The sequence below is a fragment of the Gracilinanus agilis genome, chromosome 2, assembly GCF_016433145.1.
Source record: "Gracilinanus agilis isolate LMUSP501 chromosome 2, AgileGrace, whole genome shotgun sequence".
Lineage (NCBI taxonomy): Eukaryota > Metazoa > Chordata > Mammalia > Didelphimorphia > Didelphidae > Gracilinanus > Gracilinanus agilis.
Genome location: NC_058131.1, coordinates 489382600 through 489403528, shown reverse-complemented (window position 1 = coordinate 489403528; position 20929 = coordinate 489382600). Strand labels below are relative to the sequence as shown.

The window sequence follows — 20929 nt, the reverse complement described above, 5'->3', positions numbered from 1 at the left end:
TCTTATTTTTTGACTTTGGGTTGAAATCAACTTCAGTTATCTGTGGCAGTACAAAGCACTACGAAGCTAACGCAGCTCAAAGAAGCATGTAATGAACTGTGAACCATCAGCTGAGTCACTGGAGAATGACCAAGTGCAGACTACACATTTCTACAGATAGCTTCAGAAGTAGGAGAGTTTCTACTGTCATAGTTCTACAGACTTTTGTTGCGTTCCCTTAGAGAACTTTGTCTTTAGACTTGTTTGTGGAACAAATTGGTTGAGAAATCTCCCAGAAAGGATGGATCATTTTGCTGTTACCTAAATTTGAGAAACAATCTTAGTCATGGTAGCACATCCTGGCTCTCCTGAAGGTGGTATCTTAAGGGGAAAGATTAGGTTAAAGTCATTCATGTACAAAATATATTTATGTATTCATTTTAAGAAATGTAGCAATAGAAGGGAGAGGAAAAGAGTTTCATCCAGAAACTTGGGAAATCAGGATTCTTTGCTTAGGAAATCAGGATTCTGCCAGCCATGCTTCCATTTTGAGATGTATTTAGAGGATGAAGATGAGCTTATAAAACTGTCAATTTACAGTCTACCTTGAGTTGGTCCTGCTTGCCTTTGGCTAGATGAAAGTTTTCAAATAGTTCACAATCATTCTGTACATTGGCAAGAGTCTTTCCTGCTCCCCGACAGCCTTTCTGGCCATTAAAACCAATACTATTCTTTGGAGAGATGGTCTGTCCTCGGTAGACTTGAGCCTGGTGCTTACAAATACCAAACTTACTGAGTAGAATGAAAACATCTCTCCGGAAAGCCTTGGTGAAGATCGCATAGAGGAACGGATTGGCACAGGAGTTAAGTGGGTAGAAAAGGACCAGCAAGATTTTTGAGTTGCTAATAGTAATGAGGGGCTTGTTCATAACAGCTGACAAAGCATAGAAAGAAATGGGGGCCATACATATAAAATCAGTGAAGATCAGCACAGCCATCCTCTTGGCAATTTTGGTATCTTTGTCACCTGGACTGTACTGGGGATTTCGGACGGTGATATAAATTTTCACATAACAGGAACAAATGATGATAAAAGCAATGATATTAAGCAGCAAGACTAGAATGATGTAGGTGAGGGCCAGGGGTGTCTCTGTGTCCATGGGGAGGCAGATGCTAACTTTGACATAACTGCTGACTCCCACCAATGGAAGCAGGGCTAGGAGGAAGCAGCAAACCCACCCGCCTAACATGATCACATATGCATGCCGTAGCCGGATCTTCCTGTCCAGGCGCATGGCAAAAGTGATGGCGTACCAGCGTTCTAATGTGATGACTGTCAATGTATACACGGATAGCTCACTGGCAAAAACGGTGAAAAATCCAGCTGTGTTACAACCGGATCCAGTCTGCCAATCAATGGCATAGTTGTAGTACTCAGACTGGGTGTAGAGGTCAACAGAAGCAATAAGGAGCAGGTAGATCCCCATACAGAAGTCAGCAAAGGCCAAGTTGCACATGAGAAAGCGTGGGACAGTAAGTTTGTAATGACTGGTGAGGATAATAAACAAAACAAAGAAATTGCCAAGGAGAGCCAGCAAGTTGACAAACCACACTATAATTCTAAGAAAACTATATCCCATGATATCTTCACAGGGGTTGAATTCATCTGGCTCTGGGGAACATGTCACATCTTCATTGCCTCCACACACAGTATAGTCATAATGGCTATCAAAAGCCTGTATAATCAGTTCTTGAGGGTTTTTAAGTTCTTGGCCAAAACCAATGTTCTCATCTTCCTGGTCTTCAAAGAAGACATAATAATGGGAATTGCTGTGGAAATCCTGTGCTTTGGAATCTTCCTCAAACACTGCATTTCTGTGGCTCTGTTCCTCTGAGTAGTCCGGGTAGAAGGGACCATTCAAGGCATTGATTGATTTCTTTTGACGCAAGTTCTGAATGCTGCTTTGATTGCACATTAGTGACTCAAGGATTCTGAAAGGCAACAGAAGTCAATGACTTGATTCTTTCTGGTGATCATCCTAAAAGGAAGCTAAATTCTGACCTAACTCCAACCATCCTAACAAGAAATACAATTTTGATCTTGCCTTATCTCAATCTGAGTCAAATAATTTTCTAGGCTTAGAATAAGATATCTGGAGGTTTGGCTATTGCCATCTATTTGGGGAAAAGCCAATGTGGTTTTCTTTAGGATTCATCTCTTTTAGATGTATTGACACCACAAATCTATAAAACTATAACCTTTAAAGACCCACCATGGGTTACTATATTTTAGAAGATAATAACAATTGTTTGCTTATTTTTCTCTCTTTGAGTCTCTGTGAAACTTCCTCAAATGGCTCTCTTTCTAGCCCCTCCTTGCAGAATTAAATTCTTAAGTGATCATTTTAACAAACTGGGATGTCTCCTAACCTGAGTATAATTTTTTTTTCTGTTGCTTAAGTCTTAGATTTCCTCTTAAACCATTGTGGGTCACCACTAAATTAAATTCTCTTTTGTTTCACTTTTGTCCTATCATGTATAGTGTTACTACTTTGTCTCAAACCCTGACTTCGTGTACTTTCTCATTTAGCTCAACTATTTCCCCTTTTACTCATACTTGTTAGGTCAGAATTGAGGGTATACAGTTTGATTTCTAGAACTGCCACAAAAATATTATTGTCGATCCTCAGTTGGTCTACATTTACCAATAAGGCTGCTATTTGAGACTGGATACTGAGAATTCATTTTGAAAAACCTGTAATGTCTTCTTTTCAGGCATGAATGTCAAATCCCTTCTGAGGCTGTCAAACCACTCAGGATGAATGACCTCCAAACAAATGGCTCCTATCACTATTTGCCTGTCTCTTGGGTAAGAGTTGGGATGCTACTGTTTGGCAATCCCAAAGTAAGCCCTTCTGACTCAGTTTCTCATACAAAACCATCTAATTAAAATCTGTGTCAGACTTCCACATTCGGTCATCCCTTGGCCTCTCTGGGACCTCTGCCTGAGATTAAGAGCTTATTTGTATCTCCCTTTTCTCTCTCATATAGCAAACTCAGTCTTTTTATTAGTCCACATTAATGTTCCATCCTACCTTCAGTAACACAGCTCTTAACTTATAACAACCCTGTTTCACTGTCCCCTAACCATGTGTGAGGAGCAGATCATTCCAGTCTATTTTCCTCACAAGGAGGGAAATCTGTGTAATCACATTATTTTTAAATTTTTCTTTCTATGATGACTTTAAAATTTTTCTTTAATTTGAATGGGAATTTTTTTACTATTTTTGTCTTGCTGACAACTCTGCCCTCAGTCTGATTTTTTTCTTAATATCTTCAACTTCCTCTTATGATTCTTAACAGAAATTGTCACCCCTGAAAAGCTGCATCTGTCAAGACAAATGATGTTGGTGTCTCTAAGTCTATCATGGTTAGATGATAATTTAAATTTTAAAATTCTGAATTGAGGGGCAGCTGGGTAGCTCAGTGGATTGAGTCAGGCCTAGAGACGAGAGGTCCTAGGTTCAAATCCGGCCTCAGACACTTCCCAGCTGTGTGACCCTGGGCCAGTCACTTGACCCCCTTGCCCACCCTTACCACTCTTCCACCAAGGAGCCAATACACATAAGTTAAGGGTTTAAAAAAAATTAAGAAAAAAATTCTGATTTGAGATCTTAGTCAAGTCTGCAAAGCGATATTCTTTTCTCTGCTTTGCTGGCCTCAACTTTAACTTCACTCAGAAACCACTTTCCTTGCACCCTCAGCCAATTGTTATTCACAGTTTAAGAAACCCCAACTTGTGAGTGTCCTCTCTTAATCCACTGTGATTTTTTAAATTGAAAATTTTTATTTTTCTTGAATTTGAAATTTTTCCTGTCTCTAGAAAGCAAGTTCTTCACTGGCAAGGGGATTCAACTCATGTCTTCCCCTTTTACTACCCTGGCTATTGTGAAGATGAGATTAACTCTTTCCTGCCCATTTTTAGATTTAATCACCAAAAGCATATATACCTCACTTATCCTTAAGTATGGGGAGATCTGTGACCCATGTGTGTGAAAGTGGGTGATGAATCTCAATTGACTGACTGCCCCTTGGGCAATCTTAAGCAAAACTTTATTAATTTTATTTTTATTTATTAATTTAAAAAAACCTTACCTTCCATCTTGGAGTTAATACTGTGTATTAGCTCCAAGGCAGAAGAGTGGTAAGAGCTAGGCAATGGGGGTTAAGTGACTTGCCCAGGGCCACACAGCTGGGAAGTGTCTGAGGCCAGATTTGAACCCAGGACCTCCCGTCTCTAGGCCTAGCTCTCAATTCACTGAGCTACCCAGCTACCCCCTAAGCAAAACTTTAGTTGTAATTGGTCCACATAAAGTGGAAAGAAGGCACAGGTAGTAATGAAAAGAAATGGTCTTTAAAAGTGGCAAGAACTGGGCAGCTGGGTAGCTCAGTGGATTGAGAGTCAGGCCTACAGATGGGAGGTCCTAGGTTCAAATCCGGCCTCAGACATTTCCCAGCCGTGTGACCCTAGGCAAGTCACTTGACCCCCATTGCCTACCCTTAGCACTCTTCCATCAAGGAGCCAATACACAGAAGTTAAGGGTTTAAAAAAAAAGTGGCAAGAACTTCCTGTGAGAAGGTCTTTCACCTTCAACTTGACCCTGGAGGAGTTCCATCTGAGGACCGCTTTCTCTTTAGGACTACCACTTGGGTAAGTGAAAAAGGTTGATTTCCTTTCCCTGACTTGTTCTGGAGATACTAGCCTCCAGAGAGGCCCCTCTTCTTGGAGGAGGCCTCGTGGCTAAAACCCTTGTTTAATTTACCTCTGGGTCCCCTTTGCTGGGGCTTCTGAAGCCCTGCCTGGTTCAGATCTGACCGGAGTAAATATCTACTCTCTCTGATTTTCTTACTTTCACTCTTTCTCCTTTTGTAAATAAACTACCATAAAATAATCATTTGGAATTGAGTAATAATTCCTGGCAACCACGCTCTTATAAATTTGGTCCAACACTTTTATTTTTACCGCTAACATTCTGGCCCTTACACTATGGTAAAGGACTCTGCTTTAATAACTTTGGACATTTTCAAAAGACACTGTTGCTACTTACACTTGGCCTCTAAGATTGCTGCAAGCCATCCTATCTAAGGATATAAGGAGAAGGGGTGATGTCCAGAGTCTCTGCAGCCCTTTCAAGACCAAACTGCTTTACTTTTCTGACCAGAGAAGTGAGGGAAGTAAACCTAACCATTTTTCTTGTAACATATGAGACTGTGGAGAGACCTCTCCTTTTAATACCTTGTGATTCCAAGGTACCCAATGAATCATGGTCATGTCTCATCAAGAGCTACACTTTGAGTACCAGACACTGTGCTTAGAGAACATTGCTGATAAATTGCCTCTCTTGGCCATCCCTGCTTCTCCAGACCACCAAGAGTAATATCTGCTCCCTCTCTGCTTTCTTCAACTCAGCTCCAGTCACTGCTGGTGTCTCAGCAACTTCTGCCTATTCACAATCTAACACTATACATAGTACCTATGTCCTAGAAGAGAGCTCACCAGTATCAAATTAAGGTATGTGCAAAATGGATCATCATGTACATCTATCTGATATTTGTAATCCTACAATGTAAACTGATATCTTCCCAAATTTTTAACTGTAAGAGGTAAAGTCTTATCCAATGTCTGGAAATTCTTTGAAATATGTTCTTCTAATACCCTACACATTTTTTTTAAAAAAGCTGTCCAACTTTCTTCCTCATTTTGTATTACTATTACATGGGGGACTGCTTTCCCCTTGAAGATTTTAAAAATCTTTGCCCAACCTATATTTTTTTATCTATAAAACTATTATGTTTACCTTTTCCCCTCTTCTATATTGATTGTTATCTGTGTGCCCCAGTAAATTAATGCCCCTACTGAACGATTAATTGCCCATACAAGAATGCCCTCTATGTATTTAGTTTTGGTCCATCATTGAACATATCCAATTTTGGGGCCAGTGGAGAGATGTTGTAAGAAAAAGTTTAAGTAGATTTTAATCACTTACAAGGATTTCTCTATACTAGTTTGATAAGTTGTAATTGTGTGATTTGAATAAGATATGATAGCACTAGGAATCATATTAAAAGCTTCTGCAATGATGAAAGTACCCATATACTTCCCCTTACCTTGCCACACACTCAGGAGTTTGTGACATGGGGAAACTGGGTCCCTAGCCTTAGTGTCACTAACAAGTCACTCTTGAGAAGGGAAAGGAGAAAAGGTGGGGGGTGCTTATGACTGGAATCTGTTTTTAAGATCTACTTCATCACCTTGTTTGGGATCCATGTTCAGAACATGTTTTCTGATTGCCTGACCCTATTCGTAAGCTTTATTGAGTTGTTGCTGCAGCTTATAAAATCTATAGAATCTTGAAACTGGATGTCTCAGGCCACACAGACCAGACATGTCTACAGACCTCTGGCTTGTGAATTTAGTGCCCATAAAATAAAATTTAGATCTTTGGCTTGAGATTTTGGCCCAAGTATTTTTGTTTCTTTTAGGATACAATAAAAACTGATTGCTTGCTTGCCTGATTCCATCACCAGGAATAGATTTTGAAGTGATGATGCGGTGGATAAGAGTACTGGACCGGAAGTCATGAGGAACTGAATTCAAATCCGCCTCAGACACTGCCTGTGTGACCACTGCCAGACTTAGTTTGCTCATTTGAAAAATGGAGATGATCAGAACCTAATCAGAGCAACTATCTTCCAGGGTTGTTGTAAGGATAAAATGAGATAATATTTATAAAGTGCTTGAAGCAATCTGGTAGGGTGAAAAGTATAATGTCTGGGCAATTCACTTAAATTCCTTGGACCCGTTATAAGGATTTGAGCATATGAGCAGGATCTACAGAAAAGGAGGCAGAGGCAAGAAAGGTTCTGGAATTCTGCAGAAGTAACTGAGCTGTCTTCTAACAGACAGTTAAACCTGGAGGTTGGGTCTTGGCATGTCTCCTGGGGTGGACCTAGTAAGCTTGGCTATTCTCTCCTGTGGCTTTCCTTCTGCTACATCTTATCATCATACCTGTTCCTGTGGTTATCCTGTTTCCTGCTGGCTGAGAGATACATCTACAGAACTGTTTGGATCATCTAAGGCAGGGGTCGGCAACCTTTTTGGCCATGAGAGCCATAAATACCACATTTTTAAAAATGTAATTTCGTGAGAGCCGTACAGTGCTCACAGTGCACGCTCCTGTAACAGTGCGCACTCCTGTAACGGCGCCTGAAAAAATTGACTTTATGGCTCCTGCAGAAAGAGCCATATGTTGCCGACCCCTGATCTAAGGCATCTGTCTGTGAGAACTTCTCCCCGAGTCCTGTTTCTGCTTAGCTTCCAACCTAAATACCTTTATTACCATCCAAGGGGGGGGAGTTGGATTAGAGAAGTTTATTTATATTAGGGGCAGAAACTTCAAGTAGATAGATAAAGGACAGTATAAATAAAATCTCTCTGAAGGCTTCCTGTGAGAGGACAACTGTAGATTTTTTGCGGGGATCAGTTAGTTACATTAGATAAGATTATCCAAATTCCCTTCCCTACCTTCCTTTACCTAAATAAACCAAACCATCCCTGAATTACCTCTGCCTGGACTGTATTTTTTAGCCTGTCAACTATATCCTGATGGCCTTCCTAAACCCTATGAATCTTCTGATACTGGCCCTAAGTAATCATCTGGACTTATTCTTTGAACCACCCTGGTATTTCAGTTATATATTTCATTTGGCTCAGCCAGAAAGGAACAAACTTTGATTGGTTTGGGCAAGGCTGGAGGAATTTGTAGTAAAAACTGGGTTTCAGTGAGTTGGCTGACAGTTGGCAGTCTTGGAATTTTACTGATCCTGTCTGTCAAATACAAGCAGGCAGCAGAGTTCTAAGCAGTTTGGTACTGAAGCAAGCAGCTGTCTAAGTGCTGAAAGTTCACCAGTGAGCTGATTGACAGCTGTCTGTTAAAGGGTAGCACTGTCCACTATCTAGTGCTGAATTAAGTACCATCTTTGGTTGAAGTTGTGTTTTTTTTTTTCCCAAAGTGGCAGCTAATTTCACTCAACCAATTTTACATACTATACTGTTTCCTCATTATTCCTGTATGGTTGGCAACATGATACAGGGAATAATGACAATGTTTTATAATGGGTTACTATGCATACCATATCTGCTATTTACTGTTTTTCCAGAATACTGTTATATGCTACTGGGTTGTGACCTTTTAAAACCATTTATGAAACTTAACTATAAAACGGGTTTGCTCTCATTTGCCAATTATGTTTATGGGTTTGGCTATTGTGTACAAATATAGATGGCTGATTATTGTGACTGTATGAGAGAAAATGTGTTGTTAATTGGATATCTAGAGACTCATAGTTAAAGCAAATGATGGTGTTGATGTAGGCAAAAATAGATCTAATGAAAAAGTGTTTTAATGAAAATCTTGTCAATGGTAAAATTAATGGTGTCAATTTAATGAATGTGAATATGCTTGGTGATGCAAATGGACTGATATGAAAGCTAAAGTACCAAATAGGCTGGAAAGGGAAACAGAGGCATTAAACGAAAATCCTGCTACCTTGTTTTCATTAGGGGATATGCCATTTATTTCACCTGATGGAGTATTGCATCTAAAATCTCACAAACAATTTTCTGTTGTGCAATAAAGTGTAGAACACCTAGATTTTTTGATGAGCCAAATTAGGTCATGAGAGAATTTAAGAGAGTTGTTGGAATATACTATCCAGACTGTGCAGACTTCTTTCTACTGATGGAGGAATTACTTACGAAACATGAAAGACAGCAATTCATAGAAGAGACCAGGAACAATCCTCCATTGACCCCATGGCCAGAGCACTATGAGGAGCTAGATCTGAACTCAGTACCTAATTACAGGAATTTAAAGCAGGGTAGGGAATCAGTCATTGAGGTCATGGAGAGAAATTCATGTAGACCAGATGCATGGTCAAGATTTGGAAAAGCGAAACAAAATATAGATGAGACCCCAGCTAGTTTTTTAGATCACTTAACAGAAGCTGCAGAATTACAAATGGGGTTAGATGTGCTTACAGAGGAAACTATTGCACATATCAAATGGTTATTTGTTAATAATGCATGTGCTGTTGTAAAGAAATTTTCGAAACTAATTGTCCAGACTGGAAATTAATGAGTCTGGAAGAACTTAAATGAAAGGCTACCTATGTTCACGCTGCTGATAAGGATAAAAGTAATGAGGATAAGTATACTATCATTGAAGACTTAAGGAGACAATTAAAAAGAGGTCAATGGAAGAGCAAAAGATAGTGAAATAAAAGAGGTGAGAGCAGTTACAGCATTAAGATTGGTGCAATCTAGGAATCAATATGTACCTAGGGAAAGGAGAACTGGAGCTCAGAGATGTTATCTCTGCAATAGAATTGGACATTCTGTGAGAGAATGTTGGTATAGGGGACAATTCTTAAGACAACTAAATAGGAGTAATGGGTTTAATAAATCATATAATAATGAATGGAGACAAAATTATAATGGATAGAATAATAATGACAATAATTATCAAAGATGGAATAATGTAAATAGTTGTCCTAATGCATGTTGTCAAGGAGCTCAAGCACCCAATCCTAATACAGTGCAAGAGTGGGTAAGATCAGGAGAAAGACTGAAATATAGTCAAGTAGTTATAGTCAAGTAATTAGTGGCCAGAAGAGAGATCAGAACAAAAAGGCATGTTCATCATGGAGTTCTCAAGTATTTGGTGAATCGATGGAAAATGGATTTAAGGTTAATGGTATTGAATGTAAGGAGGATAAAGTTAATGAATCTGTAAATAATGTAATTAAAGCAAATGAAACTGTAATTAATGTTAATGAATGTGAGGAAAAAGAAAATTGAGATATAAAAATAGCTGAAAATTCTAATGATTGTATAATAATGGAAAATAATGAAGAATGTAAAATGGATAAGGAAAATGTGGTTGTAAATGAGAACAACAGCACTAAGATACAGGTTAAAGGGATCAATGAGAGTAGTGATAAATCTGATGAAGGTGATAAAGATGAAAAATCCTGGGACTATCATGCAATTCAAGCAGATGTGTGTTTGAATGAATAGGAAATGACTGAGCTTTGTATTGATGTTACTGTATTAGTTCCACTGTTGGAGACATTTCAACCACCAAATACCATGGAACCACATGTGTCTATGACTATTGGAGATCAGATTTATGATCTTCTGGTTGATACTAGAGCAAGTAAATCAGTTTTGCAAAGTTTTCCTGAGAATTGTAGAGCTGTTGGTACAATGGAAGTAATAGGTACTACTGGAAAACCTCAAAGTGTAGCAAAATCACAACCAAAAATGATTACTTTAGGTCCATTATCAGAGGAATATGCATTTCTTCATATGCCAGAATGCCCAATGAATCTCTTGGGAAGAGATTTATTGTATAAACTGAGGGAAACGATCACTATACTCCCACTGGTGATATTTCATTACATCTTCCAGAAGAATCTCTAAAAGCCTTTCTAATGCTTTTCTTAGATTCAGTGAGTACAGAGGGTTACTTAGGTTCAGTTTGCCCAATATCTGAGGATATCCCTAAGGATCTTTGGTGAAAGTCTTCTACAGATGTGGGTTTATTGAAACCAGCTATTCCAGTCAGGGTGAGGACTAAGGGAAGACCAGTTCCTTGTGTACCTCAATATCCCTTGACTAAAGAAGCAATTGAGGGCATAAGACCAATTATAGAATCCCTAGTCGAATGAGGGATCATCATACCTTGTTTCTCAGAACTTAATACACCTATTCTTCCTATTAAAAAACCAAAATTGGATGATAATGGCAGACCTGTATATCATTTTATTCAGGATTTAAGAGCTGTCAATGATTATGTGATCAAAACTCATCCTGTTGTACCAAGTCCAGCTGCTATAATTTCTTCCATTCCAAGTCAGGCAAGATATTTCACTGTGGTAGACTTCTGCTCAGCTTTTTTCTCAATTCTTGCTCATGAGGATTCTCAAAAAATCTTTGCTTTTACATGGGAAAAGACACAGTAGACCTAGACTCATCTACCTCAAAGGTTTACAGATTCACCTAGCTCATGTTCATAAATTTTAAATAGAGATCTTAAAAGTATACAATTCAAGGAGAGTAAATTGGTGCATTTTGTGGATGATATTCTTCTTGTGTCCCCAAATGCAAAAGTGTGTTTTAAAAGATAGCAAGATTCTTTTTGTTAGTATTATATAAGTGTGGGCATAAGATCGCCAAGGCAAAATTACAATGGGTTTTGCATAGAATGCAATAGCTAGGTTTTGTGTTATCAGAGGGTTCAAGGAGTATCACACAGAAAAGAATAGCTGATATACAAAAACTGACTGCTCCAAAGAACAAAAAGCAGCTTGGAGCTATTCTTGGAACAACTGAGTTCTGTAGACAATGGATACCTGAGTATAGTGAAATAAAAAAATGTCTTACAGATTTGACCAGGAACACAGAACCTGAACCTCTGAAACTTAAGCCTAAACATCTACAAGCCTTAACTAAGCTTAAAAAAGCCATTTTATCTGCACCTACTTTGGGTATCCCAGAGTATTTAAAATCATTCCAATTTTTTGTTAATGAGACCAAAGGAATTGCTTCTAGTGTATTAACACAGACTTTGGGACACAGTTATCGTCCTATTGGATATTATGGTTGTCAGCTTGATTCAATAGCTGCAGAATAGATGCTTATATAATCAATTTGCAAACTCTTGAATGGACAGTATGCCAAAGGTCTACCACCTAAACCTTTCTTTCTGAATGTACCTTTATTGAACTTTTGGCAAATAGAACAACTACTACAGATCCTATTTGGAACAGTACTTATTCCTGGTGCTACCCATTGTCTTTTTACAGAATCTACTACAGCTTGTGTACCAAAATGACCTGTTCCTTGAATGACCCTGGTACTTCAGTTACATATTTCAGACCTTATTCTTCTCGTCTGTAAAATAGAGTGGGGTTGACTAGACAGCCTCAAAAATTGCTTCCACCTCTAGATCTTTGGTCCTATGAACTCTTTGAGACTGATACATGGATTCAGTGGTGAATAGATTTTTTATGGGGAAAGGAATGTAGAGTGAATACCTGTTTCATAAATTATGACTCCCTCCTTGTCTAAACAGAATCATTTTGTTTTAACCTGTGATCCTCAACAGTTTAACAACCACCAACCATTTGTTAATAGAAAAACAAGGTCAACTGGTATCTTCAAAGGAATCTGCAGAAATCTGAGCCAGATACATGCCACATATTTACCCTTTGTTTTTCTTTCTATTCTTGAAAGCACAGCAATGACTTGGATAGGAAAGGTCTGCCCGTGTCAGGTGAAGGAAATTCCAAGAAAAGGGAAGCTTCTTAAGCGTCCAAGTGTTTCTTGCTATCAGTTCTTTCAGATGCTCCAGACCCTTAGGTGGTAGGGCATTAACACTAGTATAAGACACATCCCTGTAAGTTTAAAAGAAGATTCATAAGGAGGCTTAATTAGCAGGCAGACTATTTGGGGGTGGGGGGCATATGTATGTGCATGCATACATGTGTGCTTAAAATTTTCTAAATTAAGAATTTCATATTCAATAAAAATAATATATTTCTTATATAAATAACAGAAAAATAAAATTATCTGTGAAACCATGAATTTTTACTACTTATAACTTGTTTAAAATATATAGGAATATATACAGACAGACAGACAGATAGTCATACAGACATACATACATAGAAATGTTAGAAATAAGATTGGTTTTGAGGCCAAATCTCAAGTTTTTCAAATCTTCTTCCCTAGGCTTCAAAGATTATCGATAAGAGTCTAACACTGGCCAGTGATTTCCCTTCTGCTGCCACCAGTTCTTAGGCTCTTAACCTTTAACTATTGATCAAAGCTTTGGAAAGCCCATGTTGATTCCACTCTAAAACTTCTCAACAAACCCCACAGTTGGTTTCTCTCATCCTTTCTTTCCTGGAGACTCAAATTCTCTTGCAGAAGTTCCTTGTCTTTTCATTTCTCCCATCTCTCAGATGTTGCTGATCTCCTATACCAAATTCTACAAATTGGATCTTTTGGTCACTCTCGTTCTACAGGGTCTTATCACTTCTTTACTCTAGGCAGGCAGGCTAAAGGCCATCCTATGTCTTACTCTATACCAGTGATGACCAAAGCAAGTGCCACTGCTCCCTGGTGGTGCTGCAGTGATCCAGGGGGGTGGTGATGGCCACAGGTGCATTTATCTTTCCTATTAATTGCTATTAAAATTTAAAAAAATTAATTTCCAGGGGAGCTAAATAATATTTTTTCTGGAAAGGGGGCGGTAGGCCAAAAAAGTTTGGGAACCACTGCTCTATACCCTACCACAGTAGACTGAGCCTCTTTACTCTGGGACTACTTCCTCCAAGCTAACTTGTTCTTTTATTCAGAAGACATGTGCTCTGAGATGGTCCTACCTCCATCTCTTTATCACTGGTTGATCTAAGTTGATAGTTATCCTTCTCCTCAATTATTGGACAAGGCTGTTTTACCACATCTATCATATGTTCCATGTTCCAGACTCTTTTTTAAAAAAAAGTGAATTAAACCCATTTATCAAAGCCTATGGCCCTAGCACTTCCCTATTTCCCTGTAAAATCTAACTGTTGTAGGATTTAAATTAATGTGCAATACTTCAATTATTAATTTTTTAAAAGTTTATTATCTGACAAAATAGAACCATGTGACTAAGTTTTTCCAACTGCTCAAAAATCTCCTGCTCCATCAAAGCTGAGACAGGAAGGAAAGAGCCCAAGAGGCAGGGCTACACCCAATTTATATCCTGTCTGCATCAGCACGTAACGATAGGAAGTGAGTAAGGTTCTGGGAATTGTAGTTTTGTTAGAGATCATAGTTTTGCTAGGGATAGTAGCTTTTAGGATAACAGATTCTAATTACACACTGCCCAAGCCCTATCTACCCAAAATATACTCTTCTCTAGAGAATCTGATCAATCAGTGATAATATTATTTTGTTATGTTATTTTAGGTAACATATTTACATGTTAGCAAAAAGTCTTAAGTTCAAATTCTATTAGGGTAAAATAGATATTGGGGTTTGGTAAGGTAGTGATAGGAGTGTGAATCCTTTCAGACTGTCAGACTGCTTTGGGTAGAACCTTGAGCTAAGGTCTTGATTAGGAATTCTGTGAGAACTAAGAGTTAGAAGTTCTGTTGAGCCTAACTCTTTCTCTGCTACAGTTCCCTGCCCAGAGAGGAAACTAAAACTTTTACTCTTGGGAATTCCTTGAACTGGAGTGACAGTTTTGGAAAGAAGAGAAAGTTGGAAGTTTTGGGAAGAGTCGTGAAAGGAAGATCAACAGTTAAAAGAAGAAAATCTGGTTTTTGTTCCTCTGTGGTTAGAGTGGAGCAGGCTTGGCTTAGCCTTCCAGGCCAGAAGCCACTAGGACCAAAACCCTGACTGACTAGAAGTTGGAGAACTGAACTGAACAACTACAAGGAGGCAGTAACTTTATAATATATAAGAATAATGATTATTAGAAATAGGATTAGAGAGTTAGATATTGGGTTTTTAGAATAGTTTTAAGGAGTCACTGTAAGTCTAATTTAGGCTGAAGAGACTTCATGAGAAGTCATATAAGTGGGAGTGGGAGTAAGCTAGAAAACTCCTTAGAGTTAGGTATTCCATCTTTACCTTTCCTTAATAAATAGAGGTTTTGTTTTTATCTACTGCCTCCACAATTGTGTCAGTTGCTATCCCTGGAGAAGGCCTTATTGTTTATAGGCTTCACTGTTCTTCTCAGCCTAAAACAACTTTGTTACAAATTTTGGCCAGCTGGTCCTTCTTACCAACCAACAGATACAGTTTTTAAAATAAAGTATCCACAACAGTCCTGATTCTGATGTTGATTAGATATATAGCCTTAGTCAAATAGCCTCTCTGAGCCTTTGTTCCTTTTTCTATAAAACAGACACCGATTCCTATATTATTAGCCTCACAGAGTTGCTGGAAGACTCAAATGGGAAAATAGGTTAAGTGCTTTGAAAACTTTAAAATGCTACACAAGGGTTGGTTATGTTAGGCAGCATTTTTGGAGATGGTGCCTCAACTCTCTGCCTCACTTTCCTCACTTATAAAAATGAGAGCTTATAGATCACCTCCCAGGTCCTTTTTCATTCCAAATCTATAATTCCACAATCCTATGAATTCAGTTTATGTGTGTTTCAGACACTGTGGCTGCTGAAGCAGGAGTCATTTTGGATGAATCTTCTTTTGCTTCCCCCCAGTGATTATTCTATAAAATTAGGAAATATCTCACCAAAGCAGGTAAAAGGCAGGTATGTAGGTATCCCATTTTTATACAATCAATAATCATTTATTAAATCCCTATTACATGTATGGAACTGTGCTAGGGAATCAAAAACAAAAACTAAACAGTTCCTGTTCTCAAAGAGCTTGTTTGGGGAAAATGACAAAAACACTGATGACATGACAGAGACAATGAGAGACTAAGTAAGCTGCTCACACAGTAAGTCAGCAGTTAAGAGAGTTATAATGAGAGTTTGGGTTTTCTGATTCAATATTCTCTAGCAGCTCATCCTTAAAACCTCTTATCAATAACTAGTCATTTAATTTGTACTGATCTCTGTGAATTGGCTCACTGGGCATCAATAAGAATCAGATTTGTACTGATATTAATGCTTAAAAAAATTTTTTTTTATAAAACCTTTATCTTCCATCTTAGAATCAATACTGCGTATTAATTCCAGGCCAGAACAGTAGCAAGGACTGTGTAATGGAAGTTAAATGACTTGTCCAGGGTCACACAGCTGTATTTTTTGTGGTGGCAAATGTCTTGATATTAACTCTTGATTGCCTGTAATTTATTTATATTGTATAGTATCTTGACTTCCTTCTTTTGGGAAGAGGTCTCTTTCTAAGATCTCTGCCTAGGAAAGTAAACAATAAGCTGGGTGTGGGTATCTAAATATTTGTGACTGATGCTTAATAAGGAACACATATAACTGACAGTCAAATTCAACTGGACATTCACAATGCCTCCCATTTTGTGTAGTTACTAGAGTATCATTCTAATTTTCTCCATCCTAGGATCCTCTAGCAATATACTAGAGAAAATGATGGAAAGCAAAAGTATAAGAAAGGAATTTTTAGTTGAATGTATAACAACTTGCCCAATGTCCTGGAAAAGAACACTGGATGGAGAAGGGAAGAATTTATGACACAAACAAGAGCTAGAGAATATTACAAGATGTAAAATGAATAATTGATTATACTTAATTAAAAAGATTTTGTATAAACAAAACCAATGCAACCTAGATTAGAAGGGAAGCAATAAACAGGGAAATTTTTTATAACTAATTTCTCTGATAAAGGTCTAATTTCTTAAATATGATAAGGAATCAAATCATTCTCCAGTTAATAAATGGTCAAAGGATATGAATAGGCAGCTTTCAGATGAAGAAATCAAAGCTATCAATAATCATATGAAAAATGTTCTAAATCACTATTCATTAGAGAAATGCAAATTAAAACAACTCTTCGGTGCCGCCTTATACCTATCTGATTGGCCAATATGACAGCAAAGGAAAATAATAAATGTTGGAGAGAATGTGGCAAAATTCAGACACTAATACATTGATGGTAGAGTTGTGAATTAATTCAAGCATTCTGGGGGGCAATTTGGAATTATGGCCAAAGTGTGCATGCCCTTTAATTCAGCTATATCACTACTGGGTTTGTGCCCCAAAGAGATAAAAAGATATTTATATAGAAATATTTATAGCTGTATTTTTTGTGGTGGCAAAGAACTGGAAACTAAAGGCATGTGCCTCAGTTAGGGAATGGCTGAACAAAATGTGTTATATGATGGTGATGGAATATTATTGTGCTATAAAGACTGATGAACAGGATGATTTTGAAAAAAACTGGAAAGACTTATCTGATATAATGCAGAGTGAAATGAACAGAACCAGGAGAACATTGTACACAGTAACTGAAATATTGTGGAACAATCGAATGTGATGGGCTTTGCTCCTAACTGCAATACAATGATCCAGGACAACTCTGAGGGACTTATGAAAAAGAATGCTATATATCTCCAGAGAAAGAAACTGTTGGAGTATAAATGCAAATGAAACCATATGATTTATCACTTGATTAGTTGAGTATATGATTTGGGTTTTGATTTTATAAGATTATTCACTTACAAAAATGAATAATATGTAAATATATTTTGCTTGATAATACATGTATAACTTAAACTGAATTGCTTGTCAGCTCCAGGAGTGGGGAGGAAATAAGGGAATGAGTCAATATAAATCATACAACTTTGGATAACTTATGTGGAAATTTGTTATTAAAATAAGATAAAGAAAAAAAAGAAAAGAGCACTGGATTTCAAAGGAGTTAAAATGCTCCCTCTATAATGTTATACTTGTGACTTTGGGAAACTCATTTAATCTTTCATCTGTCAAATATGGCAATCACAGTGCTAAGTGTTGGGGATACCGGTATAAAAATCAAGACAGAATCTTCCTTTAAGAAGCTTACATTGAATGCTAAATGTTTAACCACCAGTTCCCTCTACCCCAATTATCCCAAAGTAGTTTTGTCCATATTATTAACATTTTTCTATTACTTTCTTAAGACCTGGCAATCAATAAATAAAACTCTGATTTATAGCATTTGTGAGGGGTAAGTGCTCAGACAGGTTTTGGATTTAGGAGTTATAGGGATGTCTAGCAGAATAATAGGGGAATCCATTGGCCTGGCCTTTTGAAAAGTAATAATGTTATTTGTTTATAGTTCTATAATCTAAGAGGTAGAGATTATGTTGTTTTTCATCTTTGTGTCTCCAATATTTAAAATATATGTGTAGATATTGCATTATCCCAGTAACGGAGAAGAGCAGTTAGGGTTAGGCAATTAGAGTTAAATGACTTGCCTAGGGTCATACAACCAGGAAGTATTTAAGGGCCAGATATGAAGACAGGTCTTCCGATTCCAAACCTGGCTCTCTATCTACTGAACCACATAGATGTCCCATAATGACATTTATTATTATACTTAATTATTCAGATAATGCAAAGAGATCAGGAAGCATGGTGCCTGAAGAAAAGCTATGAGGCTTTGGAAATAAGGCCATTAGTGTCTTGGAGAGAAGAGCTTCTTCAGTAGAGTGGTCCACATAAGAGCCAGATTGCATGGAACCAAGGCATGAGTGGGTGGTGAATAAGTGGAGGAAGCAGGCAAGCATAGGCTACTTTTTCTCTTGGTAGTGGAGAGGAAGGAGAAGGGATAATAGCTTGAGGGAGATATCAGGGTCAAGGGAGGTTTTTTTATTATTATTTTTTAATAATAGGATACAGAAAAGAACTTTGTACTCCATGAGAGTTTGCCTTTAAAGAGTATTATGTACGTAGGAAACAAAAGTCCAGCTGAGCACAGTACTTTTAGATGGATTGAAGTTTAATGCATAGGTCATGGGAACCATCTCAAGTTGCATTGAATTGAAATGACTGGAATTGCTTTATTTTATAGAGGAAAAACCTGTAGAATTATGCAAAGGACAAGATTCTCATTCATTTCAGATACTTTAAGGGGGAAAATGAATTGTTGATTTTTTAATTTCTCAGGTGAGACAAATAAAGACTCCAAAAGACTCCTCACTAGCTGAAATAAAACAACTTTAGGAAGGCAACTGTGTTACAAAATAGAATATAGTCCATTCCAAATAATTTTTTTAAGTTCATCTAATTACTTACCTAATTTGGATTTTCTGTGTCACTACTTTCCTTTCTTGACACAAGTAATCAGGAATTGACTTTGTGTGGTATGTTTATTTGTTTAAAAATAATTAGTGAGCTCTTAACATATGCAAGACATGGAGGATAAAAATAATTATTGTCCTTCCTAATCTTATAGCCTAGTAGGATTGATAAGATGGATAAAAATAACTAACATTCAAGAAATGATGTATATGTGTAATAACAGAAATTGGAGGCAATGTGAAATAGTTAAGGGGAACCGATTTGTAGGCACAAGACTTTTAAGTTCAAATCCTGGATCTGTTCATTGCTCCCCATGTAGCAAGTCACTTGCTTGGGCAAATGACTCAACTCTTCCAGGCCTCATTTTTCTCACTGATAAATTTAAGAAGTTGGACTAGCTGACCCCTAAGGTCTCTTCCTCCTCCAGCTGTATAATCCTATGATGTCAGATGTGAAGTACCATGTTCAAAGGAGGGAGAGAATACTTCCATTTGGGTGCTCAGGGCAGGCTTCATGAAAGACCTGAAACTGAGTCGGAATCTTGAAGATTGAATTTCTTTTCTCTAAAATTGATTAAGCAAATATTTGTTATTTGCTTACTATATTCTGGGCATTGTGTTAAACAGAATACAAACAAAGGCAAAACCAAACCCTGCCTTCAAGAAACTTAAATTCATATGAGGAAAACAACATAAAAATAATCAGATACATGCAAGATATATACAAAGGTGTGCTAGGAACACCTGGGTTAGCCAGGTGGCACGAGTAGGTAGAAAAGCAGCCCTAGGTTAAGGATGATTCATCTTCCTGAGTTCAAATCTGACCTCAGATACTTACTAGTTATGTAACCCTGGGCAAGTCACTTAGTTCTATTTGTCTCATTTTCTTCATCTGTCAAATGAGCTGAAGAAGGAAATGGAAAACCACTCCAATATCTTTGCCAAGAAATCCCCAAATGAATAGTTGGACCCAACTGAAAAATGACTGAACCGGGAATACCACTGGGCTTAGAGAGAGGGGACCATATTTTCATCTTGTCTTCAATATTTACTAGCCATGTAACATTGGGCAAATTACTTCATTTCTCTAGGTCTCGGTTTTGTTCCTTGCAGAGTGATGATAATGCTTGTATTATTTAGATCACAGGGTTGTTTTGATATTTTCAAGTACTTTCTGAACATTAAAGTGCCATAGAAAAAATAACAATGATGATAACAATGACAATTATACCCGCTATAATTTATATAGTGCTTCAAGGTTTATAAAATGCTTTATATATTTATATGTTAATTCATTTTATATTTAGAAATGTAGTCTGTTTAATGTGAGCTACCCATGTGACATTTATCAAGTCCTTCTATCTCCTTGGGTCTCAGTTTCCTTAGCTACAAAATAATCTAATGTCTCTATTGATCTAAACCTTTTGAATCTTCTACCTGCTAATAGGGTTCATCTTGCTTCCTCCCAGACCTATTATTCCCCATCCTTTGTCCCAAGCAACTACTCACCTCCAGCCCCTGCCTCTGGGAGATACATGTATCTATGTACAAAAAAGATGGCAGAGTAATACTATATATCAGGAAGATAAACCTGTTTGAGAGCCTCAGAAGGGCAGCTAGGTGGCACAGTGGATAGAGTGTCCAGCCTGAAGTTGGGAAGCCTGAAGTTCAAATCTGACCTCAGATACTTACTAGCTATGTGACCTTATTTGCCTCATCTGTATATCATACAGATGGAATATACATTATCAGATTACTATAAACAAATTACAAATGCTGTGTCTCAGTTTCTTCATCTGTAAAATAAGCTGGATAAGAAAATGGAAAACTACTTCAGTATCTTTGCCAAGAAAAAAGCCTTGAAGCACAAGTAATATGCCAGTTATTATTAAGTGACCATTTAGCCAATGGATATTCATTTGTCAAAAATATCATCTTATAATTATTCAATTCTAATATTCTAAAAGATTATTCAATTATTTGTAATGGCAAACCTTACATTTATATATCATTGCAGTCTAGGGAGTTCATTTTCCCTCACTTTGGCTCATCATTCATTCACTGGTTGCTTTCATTGCCATATAGCCAAGAAAACCCATATTTGA

The 20929-nt window shown here is 37.5% G+C and overlaps 1 protein-coding gene across 1 annotated transcript in view; it reads right to left on the bottom strand.

Annotated features, from left to right (window-relative positions):
* Positions 1 to 557: 557 nt before the first annotated feature.
* Positions 558 to 20929, bottom strand: part of TSHR (thyroid stimulating hormone receptor) — a 161872-nt gene continuing 141500 nt past the window's right edge. The window contains exons 10-11 of the mRNA XM_044662117.1: positions 12310 to 12498; positions 558 to 1971 (exon numbers count right to left, since the gene is read on the bottom strand). Of these exons, the coding sequence (XP_044518052.1) occupies positions 558 to 1971; positions 12310 to 12498 (1603 nt within the window). The remainder of the gene's footprint in view (positions 1972 to 12309; positions 12499 to 20929) is intronic.